At 35.8% G+C, this 18,288-nt stretch overlaps 1 protein-coding gene across 9 annotated transcripts in view; it reads right to left on the bottom strand.

Moving 5' to 3' along the window:
- The window catches only part of CADPS2 (calcium dependent secretion activator 2), a 292,803-nt gene that overhangs the window by 166,851 nt on the left and 107,664 nt on the right, over window positions 1-18,288 (bottom strand). For all 9 annotated transcript variants that reach the window (XM_027720819.2, XM_027720827.2, XM_027720823.2 and 6 more), the window contains 3 exons: window positions 5,920-6,000; window positions 4,178-4,414; window positions 18-139 (listed from right to left, as the gene is read on the bottom strand). In XM_027720819.2, the coding sequence (XP_027576620.1) occupies window positions 18-139; window positions 4,178-4,414; window positions 5,920-6,000 (440 nt within the window). The remainder of the gene's footprint in view (window positions 1-17; window positions 140-4,177; window positions 4,415-5,919; window positions 6,001-18,288) is intronic.

Raw genomic sequence — 18,288 nt, 5'->3', positions numbered from 1 at the left:
ACAGTAGAGTGGCTTACTGTGGCCTGGAAGCTTCTGCTTGGTCTGTCTGAAGCTTCTCACCGCCTTCCACTTCCATGGTGCAGTAGACAATCCGATTTGGAGCAACTGACCTTAAACCTTGTACCTCCATTATAACAATCTGAGGAAGATAAAGCAAATAGTTTATCCTTCAGAAAAAATTACACACCATGACTATTGCAGTACTAAGCTCCACACAGGTAAAAAAAAGAAAAAAAAATCCCCAAAGTCCCAAAGTCCGCTCATTCAAATCTTAACAGACAAGAGAAGAATTTTGATTTTGTCTTCTTTTACCACTTTCAACAACATACAGTAGGAATTGAAATTTTTGCTCTGCTTCTACTTGGACAATGACCAAAAACTCACTCCAATCATAATTTAAATGCCAACAGTGGAGTTTGAGACTAATGTCTGAATATAATTCTAAATCTTAATACATGAAGAAATGTATCTTTTAATCAGTCACCTAAGTGAATATGTACAGAATGAATAGGTTACTAAGTCCGAGTGTAAACAAGTACACTGATCACATCTTGAAAGGTAAACCACGGTTCTGTGTCACTGGATGTTGCAACTCTTTAATCTCAAAAGTGATTTGGTGTTGTGCTGGCATGAGGCAGGTCAGAGCATCAGCTCCTGTAATTTTTTTCCCCACTACATACATCTTTTCCTTCTCCCAGTGCAGTACTTACAGTCAAGTTCAGCATGCATATGGGGAAGAGGGAGAAGAGAAAGGGAAAAAGCCACTGCTACCAGCTGTGCTCTGAGTTTTCATCACCAGGGAAATTACGAGCTTGGCAGATCCCATGGATTTTCACCTCCTCTAGACTACTCAGTTACAGCTCAGAAAAGCCAAATGTAGGCCTACTTTAAATGCTCTCTGCTTTTTATAAATCTTACAGTTTTTCACAGTGTGAAATTATTGGAATTTTTGCACTTCAGATGTTTCTAATTCAGAGAAGTCTTGAGTAGACAGTCAGGTTCCCCTGCTTGCTTTAGAAAGGCAGCTTTTCTTGCCAGTTTCATTTGGGCCTATGAGAAGAAACCAGGAAAAATGTACTCCATCAGCAAGAGAAGCTGTCCTCAACTGAACCTCACCTGTAAACCAATATTTGTTTAATTTGTTTTAAAGGTGCCAGAAGTAATGACTACTTTGGTCTCATTAGACGAATTGGTTTCTTATGTCAGCAAGAACTTACTAAAATATTTTGCTATTAAACACTTTGCAAATTTGCCACTTTGTTCCAACTAAAGTAAGTTAAGCCAGGCTTCACCCCTAACTGTAAAATCTTTTGTCCTTTAAAACTCCCAGAACCTTAATAATAGTTAAATGTCTTGTAAAATTGCTAGTTTGTAAATATTACAGTGAGATGACAGTCAATGATAATTTAGAACATTTTTATATTACTTGTAAATTATCAACACTGCCCATTATGCTTTATAAGTAATAACAGCAATTTAGGGAGAATAACATAGTCAACCCTCTTTTCCATCTTTTGTTGTCCAGGAATTCAAGTAGTCAGCAAAATGATCAATGATCACTGAGAGACTGCACTAGAGCTCCTTCTAGATGATACTATCTATATGGTCTTTCCACATACCAAGTGCATGTCCTTGCAGGCTTCATGTTTATTCACTTTTATGTTGATACTTCTTTTCCTGAGTTTCCAACTTAATTGCACAGTACATTTTAATTTGGTAAAAATTCTGGATTCCAGCAATGGAACAAAGTTGCATTTCATTCCTTCCAAAGTGTATCGGATCTACATTAGCTCATTAGCTGATAAACAGTTCCTAAATGTTTGTCTATTTCTGAAACTGTCTAACAGCTGAAGAATATAAATGAGGAAGTCTTTTACTACTATATTGTCTGGGTTTTTTTAATTTCTGCAAACAAGATATTTGAGGAAACATCCAACTTGTAAAAACAGTCTCTGTTGCTTGCAGTGATGCTCAGGAGGGTCTATGACCTTAGCTAGCAAGGTCCACTCCCACTAGAACATTATAAATATTACTAGCAACTTTTGCTGTTCGTAATAACAACATGCAGTGGCAGCACGAACCCTGGCCACTTTACTCCCCATACAGAAATTTTAGTCAAGTTCTTTCACTCTGTCCTAAGATATGTTCATTCGTGTGCCTGTGCAGCAGCCCTTGGCAGGGATTTTGCTGGTTGCCTTACAGTTTAGTTGAGCCATCACAGGATGTGACATGGATATGTTTATGTGTTATTCACGAAATGTGAAGTTCTGCACATATGACCTCAGATTTTCAAAAAATGAAGTATTCTTCATTTTGAGGAAATGCAGTCAGCTTTTCTTATTTGGCCATTTGCACAGAAAAAGATCACACCATCTACATTTCAGTCTGCATTAGTATCAGTTCAACTGTTTATTTTTGCCTTTATATCTTCTGAGATTTTGTTTCCCAGGAGTAAGAGACTTGTTTGGCAAGAGAGTCAATTTACGTGGTTAATACCACGTTTAAGATGAAAATCTGTCTTACTAAAAACTATCACACATAGAGAATTTAATTTAATTTAATTCTTTGGCTTGCACAGGATAAACTGTAGATAACTTATGTTGCAGAACACCTCTTTATCAGTGATAGGGAAAAATTAAAATAAAAAAATGTTAGTTCACCAGACCTAACAGTCTACATTTCTGGTGGGAGAGGGGAAGGGCTATAAAAGCAAAGCTGTTCCAAATTTATCAAAAATTATATCTCTTGGCAATTTTCAATGATTGTTTCAAACTTTTACTGTGCTTTTCACCTAAATATCACATCATTTTGGGTACATAATAGTTCTTTCTATAGGCGTAGAGAAGGTTTTTCAGCAAACTGAAAGACAGAAAACATTATTGTCAAACTTTTTCAGGTACTTTTTAGGTGCTTCAGAACTATTATTTGTTAATGGACCATTCTAGCCTTGGTAATCCACCGGAGGCAGACACAGTACATGTGATGGAGACACATGGGATTCAGCACAGGAGTTACAAATACTTCATCTTTTCATATACTTCAGTACTATGGTCTGCACTTTACTTTTACATGCTTGATGAACTAATATTTTTTGGCATATAGAATGATGGCTCTTACTACTCTTTGAAAGCCGATGTTGAGCTTTTACATTTCTCTGTTATACAAAGAATTCAAACCTTTTCATCATCTATTCTTGATATGTTTTTAATTCTATGTCTTTAATGATGACATGGGATAAAATTATCTGAATTTTTTAACGACAGATGAAAAAAACATGCTCATTTCACTTAAGAAAAAACACTGTTTAAAAGATAAACCATTTTTATTTGTTTTAAACTCTTGAACAATTGAAATATTTTTTTCTGTAACATCATCTGTTGTCTTAAACTAAAGCCACTTCAAATGCATAGCACAAGTATGGCACCTTCGGACCAACAAATACACAACACACACCCTGGTAACATTTTGATTCTATTATTATTAAAAGAGAGACAAGCATTTCCTGGTATGCACATTTGCGGAATTGGACCTGAGTTATAATACTGGAAATTTTCAAGGCCAGGTTGGATGGGACTGTGAGCAACCTAGTCTAGTGGAAAGTGTCCCCGGAAGGGGGGTTGGAACTAGATGACATCTAAGGTCCCTTCCAACCCAAACCATTCTATTCTCTGATCAGACATGTTGTGGTTTCCTCTTGAAGTCAGTTGAGCTCTATATGGATTAGGACTGCATCGACACAGGCCAGACTTCCTGCATAATCTCAAAAAACATAAGATAGTTTCTTGAGGAAAGTGTAGAAGTTTATAAAAACAAATTTCTGTGTTTATTCTCTAAATGTTTCCGGTGAGAAAATGCTACTTGTTTATAAAATTCTGTGAACGAGTTTTTGATAACAACAGTGGTTCATTATTATGTTTAAAAGTATACTTAGCTATTTAATGCATTGGAATTCATTTAAAGTTACATGTGTGTGGGAGATTCAACTGCCCACACTGCTGTGTGGGCCCAAATGAAACTACTGCTGCAGGAGGAAAATGTATCATACAGTTGTATTCTAAATCCTAATTACATAAAATTTAAAAATTACCAAGAAAGGACTAATAAGAAAAAAGTATCAAGACAGAGATATTCTAGCAATTTAAACCATCAACAAGTTTTCTCTGAAATCTGTGATTACCTCTAATGTGAAGGAGAGAACCACGTCAGACTTTGACAGCTGAACTTCATTTTCATCTCCTATGTCCAAGAACGCAGAATTCTGTGACCGCTTTAACTTCTGCAGTTTAAATTCCGGCCCGCCTTTAGACACTGGCAGACTTTCCAAATTTGCCATCAGCAAATTCACCGAAGACCGCAGCTCTTCTATGTACATGTTCTCCATTTCCCTTGTTACAAATTCTGGGAACTTTCTTTCCTTGGAAAATATATTTTAAAAGTTAGGAAGGAAAAAAATTCCCTCATTATACATCATGTTAATTTACCAATTTGCTTTCAGTTAAGAGACAATAAATAAAAATAAAAGTCATAACTGCGGTGTCTATCTATTTATATGTCTTCACAACAACAATGGGCAGGCTAATCCTGTCCCATAAATACAGTTAATTTTGACAAGAAGAAATAAACTACAATCGGAACCTCGTGCACCCCACCAAATCATTTAACCATAAACCCAGGTTGAAGAACTACACATTAGGTATTTTTAATACATGTGTTTTAAACACAGTAATTAATAATATACCTTCAATGTTACCTTCAAATATTTTATAAATTGACAAAATGACCTGTCCACTAATAATTTGTTACTTCATCCAGTTCTCATGCTACCAAAAATAAGTCAATCACATTCAAGCTTCTAATACAAAGCTGCTGAACTACAATCATGACAAGAAATTCCTATCATCATTTACCTCTATTTTTAATAACTGATCATTCATTTTGAAAGTAATGTTGAATTATTACACATGGATTATTTTAAATAATAATCTCTCTTAAACAATAGAAAAAACTTGAAAATCAATTTTTAGATAACAGTATTTAAATATTTAAATATAAGCAAGAAGGAACATATACACAAATATAATGCATATATGAACACATACAGAGTCAATTTTATACACAGTTTTCCAAATATTGAACATTGGGTGCTTTGGGAGAATGTCATTCAGGATTAAACAAAAACATAAATTATTCTAAAATATATGTTTTACATATAAATGAGAAACAAACAAACGCTCCCCATGTGCTGTCTGCAAAGACAGGTACCTTGCTCCTAAACTAGATTCGTTATCTGTTATAAGGTATATCATAAAATGTTTTACAGTAAATCCTCTACAGTTGGGGTTTTTTTCAATAACAAAGACCAAGCAAGTTGACTGTGACCCAAAATACCTGCAGCAAGTCTGGTGGTCTGGCTCATTATAGCATTACAGTGCCAGTATATTACAGATTGAAAAAGAAAAAAAGAAATAAAAAGTAATTTATAGTTAGAGATTAAAAACACAGGACAAGGTTCAAGGTTTTCTAGCAAGAAAAACCCCTTAGGAGTGCTTTTTAAACTGTACGTTATCCTGTGAGGATCATTCAAATAATAATAAACCAACACAGAACATGGGTGAGACAGACTGTGTTGTTGATATATCTCCTCTTTTTAAGATGTTTTTTCCAACCCCAATGTAAAAATTGAGGAAAACTGGACTTGCTGATGAAGGAAGTGTAGGATTACACAGCATGACTTTCTAAAACCAAGGTTTGTTTTCTCCCTACCCCTGCTACACAGATATTCCAAAGCAGAAAGAAATTCATCTGTCAAACTATTTTCAAAGGATCTGCTTAATTTTAGAAACAGGAAGCACACACTATGGATCATCCCACTCAACCTCATATGAAGATATTTTTTGGTACAAGAAAGTAACCACTTACCCTTGCCATTTGATCTGCCAATTGTAGTCGACCATCTAGTTCACGTCTGATCTGGGCTGCTTGTTCATCTCCATTATCCAACTTGGAGAGAGAACAAAAATAAATCTAACTGTGAGAAATGCACTATATTTTAACTTTATAGCAAGTAATGTAGCTAAAAAACAAAAGAGAAATTAATTTTCTTCTTAAAATCAGTGAAACACTAAGCAAATAAACAGCTTTGAATCTTACCAAGATGAAAGAAATAAAATGGCCACCAGTTACTCACAGCACTCAGGGTCTCTGAAGGGTAGCCAGTGCTCCCTTACATTTTTAATACTCAAGCTATGAAGAAGCATTATTTCTTTATGAAAATAGCAGCTAAAACCATTTCTCCATGAAGTAGAAAACTAGAATGAAAGACTGGTTTAGAAAATGTTTGCAAGGAAATTTATTCTGTGGTACCATGAGTTCCTGTATAGGCATATATAGGTATAGGGAAAGAAAACTGTGTGACTGTGTCTTCTAAGAACGGTACTATTTCACTTACACAGCTCTTTTCTCCCACTATTGCCAAACTGCTCACATCAAGATGTATCCAATTTTTGAATTTCCAGTATTGTCATACTTAGGGAATAGACAGGACCAAACAACCGACTTCCATCAGGGAGGTAAAGGGGAAGGACACATCTCTTCACCTAAGCAGAAAAGCTGTGTCTCAACAAAAGGAGACTCCTCAACTCATTTTTCACCTGTTTACTTGTTAAGGGCAGTGAGGGGGAGTGTAGATGAAGTGGGACTTCACCTCAACACATGGACCTGCACAGCTGGTTAAGAGGAAAACAGAGTGATGTATCTGGAAAAGATCAGGCGCATCTCACCATCTTACCTGAATAACTGCTGAACAAGGACAAAGATGGAGTTCCTATGGAGGGTTCTCTCTGTCCCTAGGGCTAACCACAGACATGATTTGACATGCTGATATGACCCTAGTGCATTTAGTATACAGCTAAGGTTTAAGGATACCCGAATTGGCCCTTACTAAAAAAAAAAACTTAAATTGATTAGGAGTGTAAAGTGGCAAAACTGGTTCTCTAGTTGAATGAGATCTCCAGCTAATGAATAAACAAGCAGCTTGGCAAATTATTCATTACATTAAATTAAAGTTTTTTGGTGTTTTTTCAGTAAGACTCCTAGTCAGTGCATTAGGTGAAACACATAACACCACCTCCTTTACAATGCTCCTCAACTAAATGTGATACTTCTTATTGAACCAGAGCACTCATGAAAATTAGGCACTCCAATTTAAAAAAAAAAAAAAAAAAAGAACTATTAAAAATACACTGTCCAGTGCTTACAGGTCAATTACAGCACTATGTTTAATGCAAATCTGACCCCATTTAGCAACAGGATGAAAAGTTTTTCACTGCTAGTACGGAAGCAATGACAGAGCAGGCAATCTGTCACCTGTGCAATCTGGCATCTTACAAGATTCTAGCAGGAACTGATCCAGACTACCAGAAAAAAGAGAACAAAACCTGACGGCATCCCCAAAAGAGGTTCAAGTTTATACCAGCGAGTAGAAGATGGATCATATTCCAGACTGAAAGGTTCTCCCACTAAGTGTGTCCATAAATCTGCTCCTAACTTGACTGTGAGCATAAAGTGTTCTTGAAGAAAACAAATGTTTTAGGTTCTCAAAACACAATTACAGTATGCCAGATGAATCCCCAAATTTGTATTCTTCCATTTCTCAACAGATTAAGATGCTGTTTATTGAACTTGTCACAAAGAATATTTCTATTTTCCTTTGTGTTATAACCACATACTTTTGCAATTATTTTTGTTTACTCAGTATGAAAGCCTGTCTAATATGAAAAACAATTTTGTTTTCCTTTTTTGGCTAAGAGAAGGTCGACATTATTGTAATAATATATCCCATGACAGGTAATTGCTTGAAGAATATCTGCTTGAAGGTAATTTCAATGACTGAATTTAGATTTCTGCAAAAACAAGGTTGTGGGAGAACAGAAAAAAGCTAAAACTTTTTCCTGTGTCAAGGTACAACTTAAATGACTGCCTCCATCAATAATTCATTTGAAGAGGTAAAAGATTTTTCTTAAAGACTGATATTTAGTTATTTTTCCATTTTAAAAATATGTTCATTTAAGTTAATGAAGGTGAAACCTAGTTTTGTAAATCTTAGCATTTTTTCCTTAACTCTGCATTGCTATCATCTGTTTGTACTCAAGTACTTAAAAATGTGATTTCCCTACTTACTTATTTTAAAACTTCAGTCTTCTTCGCGAAATACTTATACATTTTAATGGTCTTATTTATGTATGTATGTAATGATGTTTTGTAAAGTATGGAAAGATGCTGAAGAGGTGAACAGCAAAGAATGTTACTTTGCTTATAGAAAAGAGCCAAGGTAATAATTATTGGTAGGTCATTCACATCTGTCCCAACAGGAAGTAAAGCTGTCGATATTAGTATTTTTGCAGTAAGCAAAATAAAGTGACAATGAGAAAAACAGTAACTTTGATATCCTATTCCATGCAAGGTCATTCTACCTGTTTTTATTCTAAACTCAACAAAATAACTTTACAAGCAAAACAGCTAGTGATTATGAATGTGCACTCACTCAATTTTTGTATCTACTGAATATGAAGTGACAACAGCAGAAAGATTGAGTAGACGCTGAAAATACAGGTGGTATTTGAAATTTTTGAGTTGTGTCCACTTTTTTACATAGGGAGACGCTTAATAGAACCCATCACGTGGGTGGGGAGAGGTGACAATCATTAACATAAGTGTAACCTTTTCCATAATTCCTTATTTGTGGATCAAACCCATACCCAAGACATCTCTGGATACTAAGCTATGACAAGCAATTACTGATGTAATTTTCAAGCTGTTAAATAAAACCTAGAAAAGTGTATGACATTATGCATAGAAATTAATATAAATGTAACATTGCAGAATAGCAACTCAGATTCTTCCCAGCATTGCAATTGAAATTTGGTTAAAAGAAATCACTAATCTGGAAGGACATAAAACTGAGGCAAAGGTTTGTTTGGTTTTTTTTTTTTAAGAATAATTGGCATTTACATGGCATTACATAATGCTTCCCACCCTTACATATCAAGTCATGTTTTTTAAAAGTTACAGCCTTAGAGACTATTGTAAAACAGAGTACATATAAATTCCATTAAAAAAATTTCAGCTTGCTGTGATAGTAATTATACATCATAGCCATTCACTGATTGCACCAACATTAGAGACGCTTTTCATGTCACTTATACCTCACATAATGAATTAGTTTGTATTTTAGCAGCAGGGAACCTCACTACAGAACCCTCTACAGACACCAGAGACATATTTTCAGCACATCAGACACATCAGAAGTCCTGACCAAACCAACCAATGTTTCCCCTAAATGCCATACATATGGCCCCCCAAACTTGTAAAACCTAGGCAAAGACACAGACTCCCCTTTTGAGGACCTGTTAATTCAGAAGAAAAATTCCCAGCTGAGGAGTATGAGTAAGACAGTTGTGTCACTGGTGCCCTTTCTTTCTGCAAAGATGATTATTTGGATTTTTAAAGCTTCTTTGGAAAAATCAGTAGTTATGAGTGACTACACTTGGGTGAATAAGAAATCACTTTTTATTAAAAACAAGTGACAGCTCACCATAATTTTTTTTCTCAAATGGTGTCACATAAAAACAGCTTTCTAAAGCTCCCAGCATCAGACATCAAGCTATTAATTAAAAAATGTTTTTACTCCTTAATGTTTGAAGTTGCCTTTATTTTTTCTCACTCTGAAAAGGGCAATCATCTTTAGAGATGGAGTTGGGAACATCCTCAATATGCAAGTTGTCCAATAATTCATATTAAGAGGATTTCAGTTGCTAACATGTGTCAACTTCTGAAAGATAGACTGAGGGTTTCTACTCCAAATTTCTGCTTTAATGTTTCAACCAAAATAGTCCCCTGTTTCTAAAGAGAATAGGGTAGACAATACACTGCTTTATCCATAATAAGAAAAGTGGTGACCATCTTGTCAAAGAGCTCTAGCACAATCTTGCTTTGAAGTAAGCATATGAAATATAGCAGGATCCCATCTGTGAAAAACAGCTCAACTCTGTACAAGTTATGAACCTTTGAAAAATCACTTTTGCAGCAGTCAGGCTACAAACAGCCATTACCAGAGGCTAAATCAAACTCTGCATTTAGACTCCTCTTCAGGTAGTGATGCTCTCTGTCTTGAATATGTATGAAGTCTGTGCTCAGATTATCTGTTCATTAAAGAAAGACTGTAAACTTATCAGAGTTAAAAATCACTATTTGGATCAACAACATGCTATCTTTCTTGACAAACAGTTGTTTAATTTGTATGCCTGAATAGCACAGAAGAGAAATATGTCTAAATAAATGAATGTTTCTATATTTTACAGGTTGGAAAAGACTGCATACTTTGTGATTCCTATTTAAATATTTTTTTTTGTCTTTAAATTACTTAAAAGGCTGTAACATAGCAGTGTATTTTGGTGCAAAAGAAAAATGGTACACAGGAAAAAAATCTGGTTAATGTGCAAGAGCAACTTAAGGTAAAAAATGTATTAATGCTGCCAAGAGGTGCTACTCATCTACATTACTCTACATACAAAGTAAATCAGATACATTATGCCCATGAAACAAGACCAGTTTGGGTACAGATGAGTATAGACCTGCTGCAAGTTATTGTTCTTTACATTCACAATGCTCAAACTGGTAGTTCCTCCAAGTGACTATTTTATTAATGCTCAGTTAGCTACCCTGCAGCTTTCTAATTTACAGTAACATCAACATGAAATTACATATACCTGCCAATAGCAATATAAATTTCTTTACATTTAATGACTAAACTGATGGTACACATATCTAAGGACTCATTTTTCTTTCTGCAACATGAAATCCAAAGTCTTTTCACTCTGTGTGAGAGCAATGGCCGTTTTGCCTTTACAGCCACTTTTTGCCACATATAATCAAGTCTGGGCCCTGCTGAGCTGTGAAGTTGTTTGTGGATGCCCATGTTAGGCAACCTGTAGGGTCCATCCCTGACTACTCTCAGACAGCCAAGGTAAAAACTGTCAACAAAAAACAAATTGAATGAAAGACTTGGATTTAAACTGACAAGATAGTTCAACAGTGAAAAAAACAGACTTCTGGAAGCAACTAATGGCATCCAGCAGCAAGGCTGAAGAGGCCAGAGAAATTCTAGTGCTTGATTTTGGTTGTCAATCAAGCAAGCAGAAAGGAGGTAGTAGGTGTAGCAGATGCAAATACTGGCGGTTTTCAGACCATTGTCATTGCTACTCTTATCTCTGACTCTAAAAGGAGTTTTGCTTCAGACAGATCTGATGCCTCTTAGAACTGCAGGATTTGTTCCTGTGCTTATCTTTACACAGGTGGAGTTGCTCGAAAGGAGCAGACTGGGAAGAGATTAAAGGTGTCTGCAGCGTCAAAGAGCCACTGTGCAATGAACACAAACAGCCTGCAGAGATTCCCGATGTTTCCCAAGCTTGTGAACCGAGATTAGCAGCTAAATATGTAAAAGTGGAAGAATCAACAAATGCCAAGTCAGGCCAAAAACTGAGCACCCAACTCCAGTCTACTATTGCAATCACTTTTGGACAGGAATTCAACAGGACTTAACTTCTGAAGGACAAGACTGTGCTGGAAGTAAATGGCTTCCACTTCCTACAGGAGGGAAAAGAGATTTAATTAAAGGGTAAGATGTGTGGAGCTGTCTGAATGGCTGCTGCTGGACCTTTTCATAGACTTCCTCCCTCCTGTCTCACAGCAAGAAAGACATAGCTGTAAAAGTAAAGAAAATGTCATCACTCCTCTATTTTAGAGGAAACTATGCCATTAACTTCAGTTTTAAGATATTTTCTCTTTCTTGTGTATAGATTATACAGAGGATTCATTCAGACTCATAAAAGAGCAATTAAATGGTATTAAAACTCCCTCATGCTCTCTGTGCCCTGTAAAGTCCCTATCACGTATCACACAAATGGCTATGCTGACGGATGACTCAGCCTGTGTGGTGGTGAAATCCTGTGGATTTCTCACAGGTCTGCAAGAGAAAAATTTTAAAAACTCAGTTCCTAAATTTTACTGTTCCCAACTCACTCCTTTTCCCAGTCAACATAGACAAAACTCATCCGGCAAATAAACTCAGAAATGTGTTTATGAATAGGTGCAACCCAAAATCAAAGTGAAACACAAGAGAAAGGATATCAGAGAGAGAAAATCCCTTAATAGTTAAAATAAAGAGGGAAAACAAGCACCTATTTTTGAAATGCTTTCTCTTGTGAAATAGCAGTATACATGTTTTCAGCTAATTCTATGTCAAAGAACAAACTCAATAACCACTCAGCATTTATACTTCCTGCAGCAAGTAGACTTATAAAAGCTAACAGGTCCAAAACCAACACGAGGTGTTTAAAAAACTTTTGACAATGCACCATCAAGCCTCACAGGATTTTTGTATCAATTTTACTCTAGCAGAGCACAAGATTGCCTCTCAAACAACTGGCCAAGCTGATTACTCAGTTTTCCTGCAACACAGTGCCCGCAAGGAGCTCAAGCATCTGTTGAAATTAGTTTTAATACAAAGTCTTAGTGACTACTATTTTTCCCTCTTTTTTTTTTTTTGGAGGGGGGAGGGTAAGCAGCAGTTTTATAATAATATAAATATTGAAATTAGGATGGAGGGTGTTTAGATGAACAGAGAAAGCAATTAGCATGTCACTTGCTCTGTAGTCAATATCGTTAAAAAACAGCAATAATGCAGGTAAGGAGAAAGGCCAGTCAACAGTCAAACACTCTACACTGGCTTCAACTGGATAAAAAATAAAATTCAATCAAATTGATTTTTTCAAAACCTGTGCCTGACTACCTTCAATAAGTCCATGAGATATAAGACTTCATTCAGAATTTTTTTACTGGCTCAATACTACCCAAAAAGCTCAAAAAAATCATGGACAATCTCAGATGGTAAGAGATTCTGTTCTCTGAAATATTTTTATAAAGTTCTGGACCTGCTTATGTGATTTCAATATTGGTTTGTATATGTATGACTGATTAAGTGGCAAAAGATATCACATCAATTATCAATTACACTTATTATATACTGATTTGTAAAACATGATTATATTATAAAAATATTAAAACCATCCCAAAATTTAGAGTCAAAATTATATTAACTAATTAAATAGATTAAAAAGGTAATTAAAATTTTCCAAAAAATACACTGAAAACTTTTTTAAAATGTAGATTTTTTTTTTAATCAACCACTGGATGGACACTTTGGTAGTTTCCAAAATAATCAAAGCTGAGATTTTTATATGGCCTTTCCTTACATTCAAGATTTGAAAACAAATAAGTGCAGTTTGGGGAGTTTTGGCACTGGTTGAAATGTTTCCCACAATTCATTTTATTCAGGGACTTCCAATACCAAACTCCCAAGTAAAACCTAAACTAAGACTTGAAAATAAACAGGAAAGGAAGCACATACAGTATTCAAGTTAATCACAATGTATGCAATGGGAATAGCTAAAAATTTTTATTAAATCCACTCCACTCAGTACATATACATAGGTCAAACTTTGACTGCACTTGGCCAACACTGTAAGTGGTAAGACATTTGAAGAATTACATACACACCACCTATTAATGAGAAAATCTCTAGCAAGAAACAGTTTGTTTAATACCATGATGTGCAGATGTACAATGCAACTTCTGTCAATGACTGCTTCCCTATCAATCATCTTTCATACTTGACTGCTATTAACCTTTTAGAGAAACTGTAAGTTAAAAGCCTTTTATTAACAGAAAACTTGATTAACTTTGCCAGGCAACCTTAGCCAATAAGGTATGTCCCAAATGGCAGAGAACTGTCCAGTCTTTACAAAGAGATTCATAGGGTTGTTCAAATATAACGTGTATCCTCTACTTAATATTACCATTACTGAGGAAAATTGAAAAATAAATTAACTGTTCAAAATTTATCCTAGACCAAATTAAAATTTAATCCTCAATATTTTATTACATATTTTCACCTTCTGACTCTAACTGATATTCTGTGAACAGGACACTTGGTAAACTAACACAAATGTCCTTGCACAGTTAAGAATGAGGTTTTTGTTGGTATATTTGGATTTTAACAGACCCCATCACCATTTTTATCCACATGAGCTGAGGACAGAGTAGGGCTTCCCAACCAGGATTTTCACTAATTTACAGGCATGGTCCTTTACATAACAAAGTCATATCATTGCTCTGCATCAATTGCCCAAATAAAACATTTCTTTCCTTTTACTTTACACCACTGAAATTAATAGAACTGAAGTTAAAATTGGTGTTCTGATAACCTAAATTCCAAAATTTGAGATGTTTCTCGTCTTGAACAAATCTTGACAAGTGGTATATAAACACATGAATAGAATTCAATAATGCACACAAATCACCTTTGTGCCTAGATATTTGGATGATAACATTTGAAGAAAGTCTGCTAAGTCCTCATATTTACAAAAGAAATCACTATCTCCATATTGACTCTGCTACTAGTTTTTCCTCTGACTTAAGGTAAAGATAAAAGTTGAGGCTTTATTTGGTTCACAGAAGCCATTAATTATGCAATGTGGAGTTTCAGTGAAAAAGATACTCTGACCTAGATACAGATATTTTAAATATTTATTTATTCCCAGAAGTCTGTTTAGGCAACAAGGAGAGAAAAATCAAACAGCATATACTTAGACACTTAATGCTTTGTCTTTAGCTAGCATTTCTGTAAGTATTATAGACTCTTTACATAGTCCTGGAATCATTATATTACTTGGACATTACTACCAGCAGATTCTGAAAGGGGGGGAAAAAAGCAAATAAAAACAAATTTAAAAAAAGAAAATTCCAACGTTAAACTCCCTCTGAATTTTATTTTATTCACTACTTAAATGGCATTTCAGTTCATTTTGATACACTATCCCAAGTTTGTCCATAAATGCTATGATCATGGTACTCTTCTGACTTTCTCTACAGTAAAGGGAATAAAGTAAAGATGTATCAATTTTATGAACTGTATAAACATGGAGATATATATACATATACACACACTGATTGGAATATTGACCAAGAACAGTTTCACAGCCTTTTCTGCAACAGGTTCTTCACTTTTGCTTAGTTTCCTTGAACTTTCACTTCAAATTGTTTTTGTAGCAGAGGCTCTATTCCATAAAGCTTAGAGTCAATACTGCAAACCACGCCTGCTCCAGTTCCGGTTTTAGCTGTAGCCCAAATTGTCTTCATAACTCAGCTACAACTCCCTTGTTACACAAATGGTTGCACCTACTCAAACAAATACAAAAGAAGTCTATTGGCAATTTAAGTGCCCCTCTAGTTGTACATATCTGAGGGCCACTGTGGACAGTGAAAATAGTGTACACGCAACCCTTCACATAATTCTTGCTTGTTTGCTGTCATATCCCACAGCATTTATTTTGACACATGCTTAGAAGTAAAATGGCTGTTGATTTCCTGAGCATTATATTTGTGCACTTTCCACTATGTAAGCCATTAAGATTTAAATAATAAAATTAAAAGTAATTAAATTTCTTTATCCTACTTGTACCTGCACCGCATTTATAAATTGTTCAGAATAAAAGGTCCAATAAGAATCTATTTAAGGTCAATACAAGCCAAGAACTTTGGCTTTCCTAAGGAAACAATGGATAGAGTTGCAATAAAGCCTGCATGAAATGAGACAGATTATTTGTTTTAAAGCTTAAAAGCCTTTGCAAACACTTGAAAGAAACTGAGACTAGGGAACTAAGAGAACATCTAGTTTAGAGAAGCCACTCCACTTCTATAAATCAGCTTATAAGAATTAAAACCTCACACACTATAAACCATGCTTTATTCTAAATTTCTCACTTTACATACTACCTCTTTTCATTTTTTTATTGCTATTCTTCAAGTAAAAAATATGCTAATAAGACATAATTACTATTTCATCCCTCAAATTTAAAGGAAATACCTTTCTTTTGTCTCTCTGGATTATACCTTGCAAGCAATAGACATTAGAAACACCCTACTAGATCAGACAAAAAGTCCATACACACCAGAACTGTGGGTGTGACAGTGACAGCAGAGGAGGTTATTTGGGTAAAATGCTGAGGCCTGGCTGTTCTCCAAAGTGAACATCTCTAATGATAGTTGTGGAGCCCGAGGAAGTGTGTGGGATGTTAGAAGGTATACCCGGGCCAAGGCCTATTAATATCAAATTATGGACCTGTTCTCCAGGAATATGTCCAAACCCTTTTGAACCTCCTGTAGCTGTCTGCCCTCATCAGTATCCATGACAAATGGTTCTAGAAGTTCTCCAAAAGCCATATACAGAAGCGTTGCATCCATTTTCAATCTCACAGAAACTTCCCTGAGTGTCACAGGTTTTTAGTCGTGTGGCATTTATCGAGTGAAGGTACACATTCACCTTGGCCACCACCTTCATAACTTTGTAAACCTCGACCATACTCCTTCCCATCAACCTTCTGACGTCCAGACTGAAGAGCTCCAGCCCTTTCAGTCTCTCTGCAAAAGGGCACTGTTCCATGATTTTTAATGTCACCCTCTAGCCATCACTGACCTCCCCTACATTCCTCAGAGGGGGAGACCAAAGCTGCACATAATACTCTATGTATGGGCATAAGAAGGTTATATACAGCAGGAGAACAATGCTACTGTTGTACACACAACTAATTATTTCACTGCAGGGAACTTGAAGTGTCTGTCTGAGTTGTAACTGCCCATGCTCAGTTCAGCATCCTGTGGACGTGTACTGGTTTATTCCTCCTCTGATGTATCACCTTACATTTAGCTAAATAGAGCTACATTACATCATATCTGTCACACTTTCACCCATGCAGTTTTGTGAGGTCCTCCTGGAGTTCCCCGCAACTCAAGCAACCGTAGAGTAGCCATAACAGTTTCATATTGTCATTCATATAATTCAGAAATTTCCCCTTGCACTGCCTTCTCCAGGATATATACGCTGAATAAACACGCAACACTTCGAAACAGAGTGAAACAGACAGAAACAACACTTAAACTCTCTAGGAACCAATCAAAAGGAAAACAAAAGAAACTTTTCCCAAAACCTCCTTTGAAAATAGCAAGACTGCACCATAAAAATACCACTATCTGGACTTGGATATTTACAACAGAATTTGTTGTTCAGAAAAAAGTGTCATGGGCTGATGAGGAGTCAGACCACTGGATGTTACTGCTTTTAAATAACAAGTATTACCATTAAACTGCAGAATAGGATGTGATTAGAATCACATTAGGATTCAAATGAGTGGATCAGTAGTGGATTATAGAGGAGAAAGAAGAAGTTAGAACAGGTCAGAAGTGTCAGTGCAAACAATGGAATTTTCTGCCTCTTGTTCTCTTTTCATTTGTGATGACTGCACAGACCAATTGACAAAACCCAGGTCTGCCCTTCTCACTTGTTGAAACTACAATGTCTGACCACCTCTGCTGGACAGGATGAAAACCAAGGAAAGCACGTCATGTTGAGACAAAAGGAAGGAGAATAATTGCAGGCTCTTACTATTTACAGATTTAATCACCATAAATTTTAAGAATATGTTCCACAGATTAATCCAGGACATGGATGCAAAGCATCAATTTTTATTAAAAGAAACAGAAAAATTAAGATCTGTAGTATGTCATCCTGTAAACATATTTTGTCTAACTCTGTCTTGGTTTTCACATCTGCTTACTGGAGTTCAGGGATACTGTCAAGACAGACTCCTCACACTCATCACAGCACTGTCTTCCACACTGCAGAGGTCAAACTCTTCAGTTGTTGCTAATATGAAAATACCTTCCACCCCAACTTTGCCATCACAAAATTATGAATACCCACACACAAAACAGCTTAACCTTTACTTTTTTTTTTTTTTCTACTCAAGCCTTTGTCTTGCTATTTGTACGGGTGTTCTTCCTACAGCTAGGCAGGGCAAAAAGCTCCAGAGCTATTCATAGAGCCTATTGAACCATCCAAATAAAGTATCTTTTAAGTCAGAAATGTAGGGTCCCTGGGTAATCAATGGAGAGACAGACAAGCCTCCAGAGTTATTTAAAACACTTAAGCAGTTATCTATACGCCTACCATGAATACTGTGGAAGTCCCAACTGCACTGGTAATCTCTGGTAAGATGATCAAAGAAATGGGTGTTCTTATTCTCTCTCTCACCTTCCCCCAGACCCTGCTGAAATAGATACTGGCTGTCACCTTCAGAACAAGGTGGTTTCAGATTCTGCCTAGGGAATACCCTC

The sequence above is a fragment of the Pipra filicauda genome, unplaced genomic scaffold, assembly GCF_003945595.2.
Source record: "Pipra filicauda isolate LSUMZ 115617 unplaced genomic scaffold, ASM394559v2 scaffold113_size4260070_pilon, whole genome shotgun sequence".
Taxonomy (NCBI): Eukaryota; Metazoa; Chordata; class Aves; order Passeriformes; family Pipridae; genus Pipra; species Pipra filicauda.
This window is presented reverse-complemented; position numbering and strand designations above follow the sequence as displayed.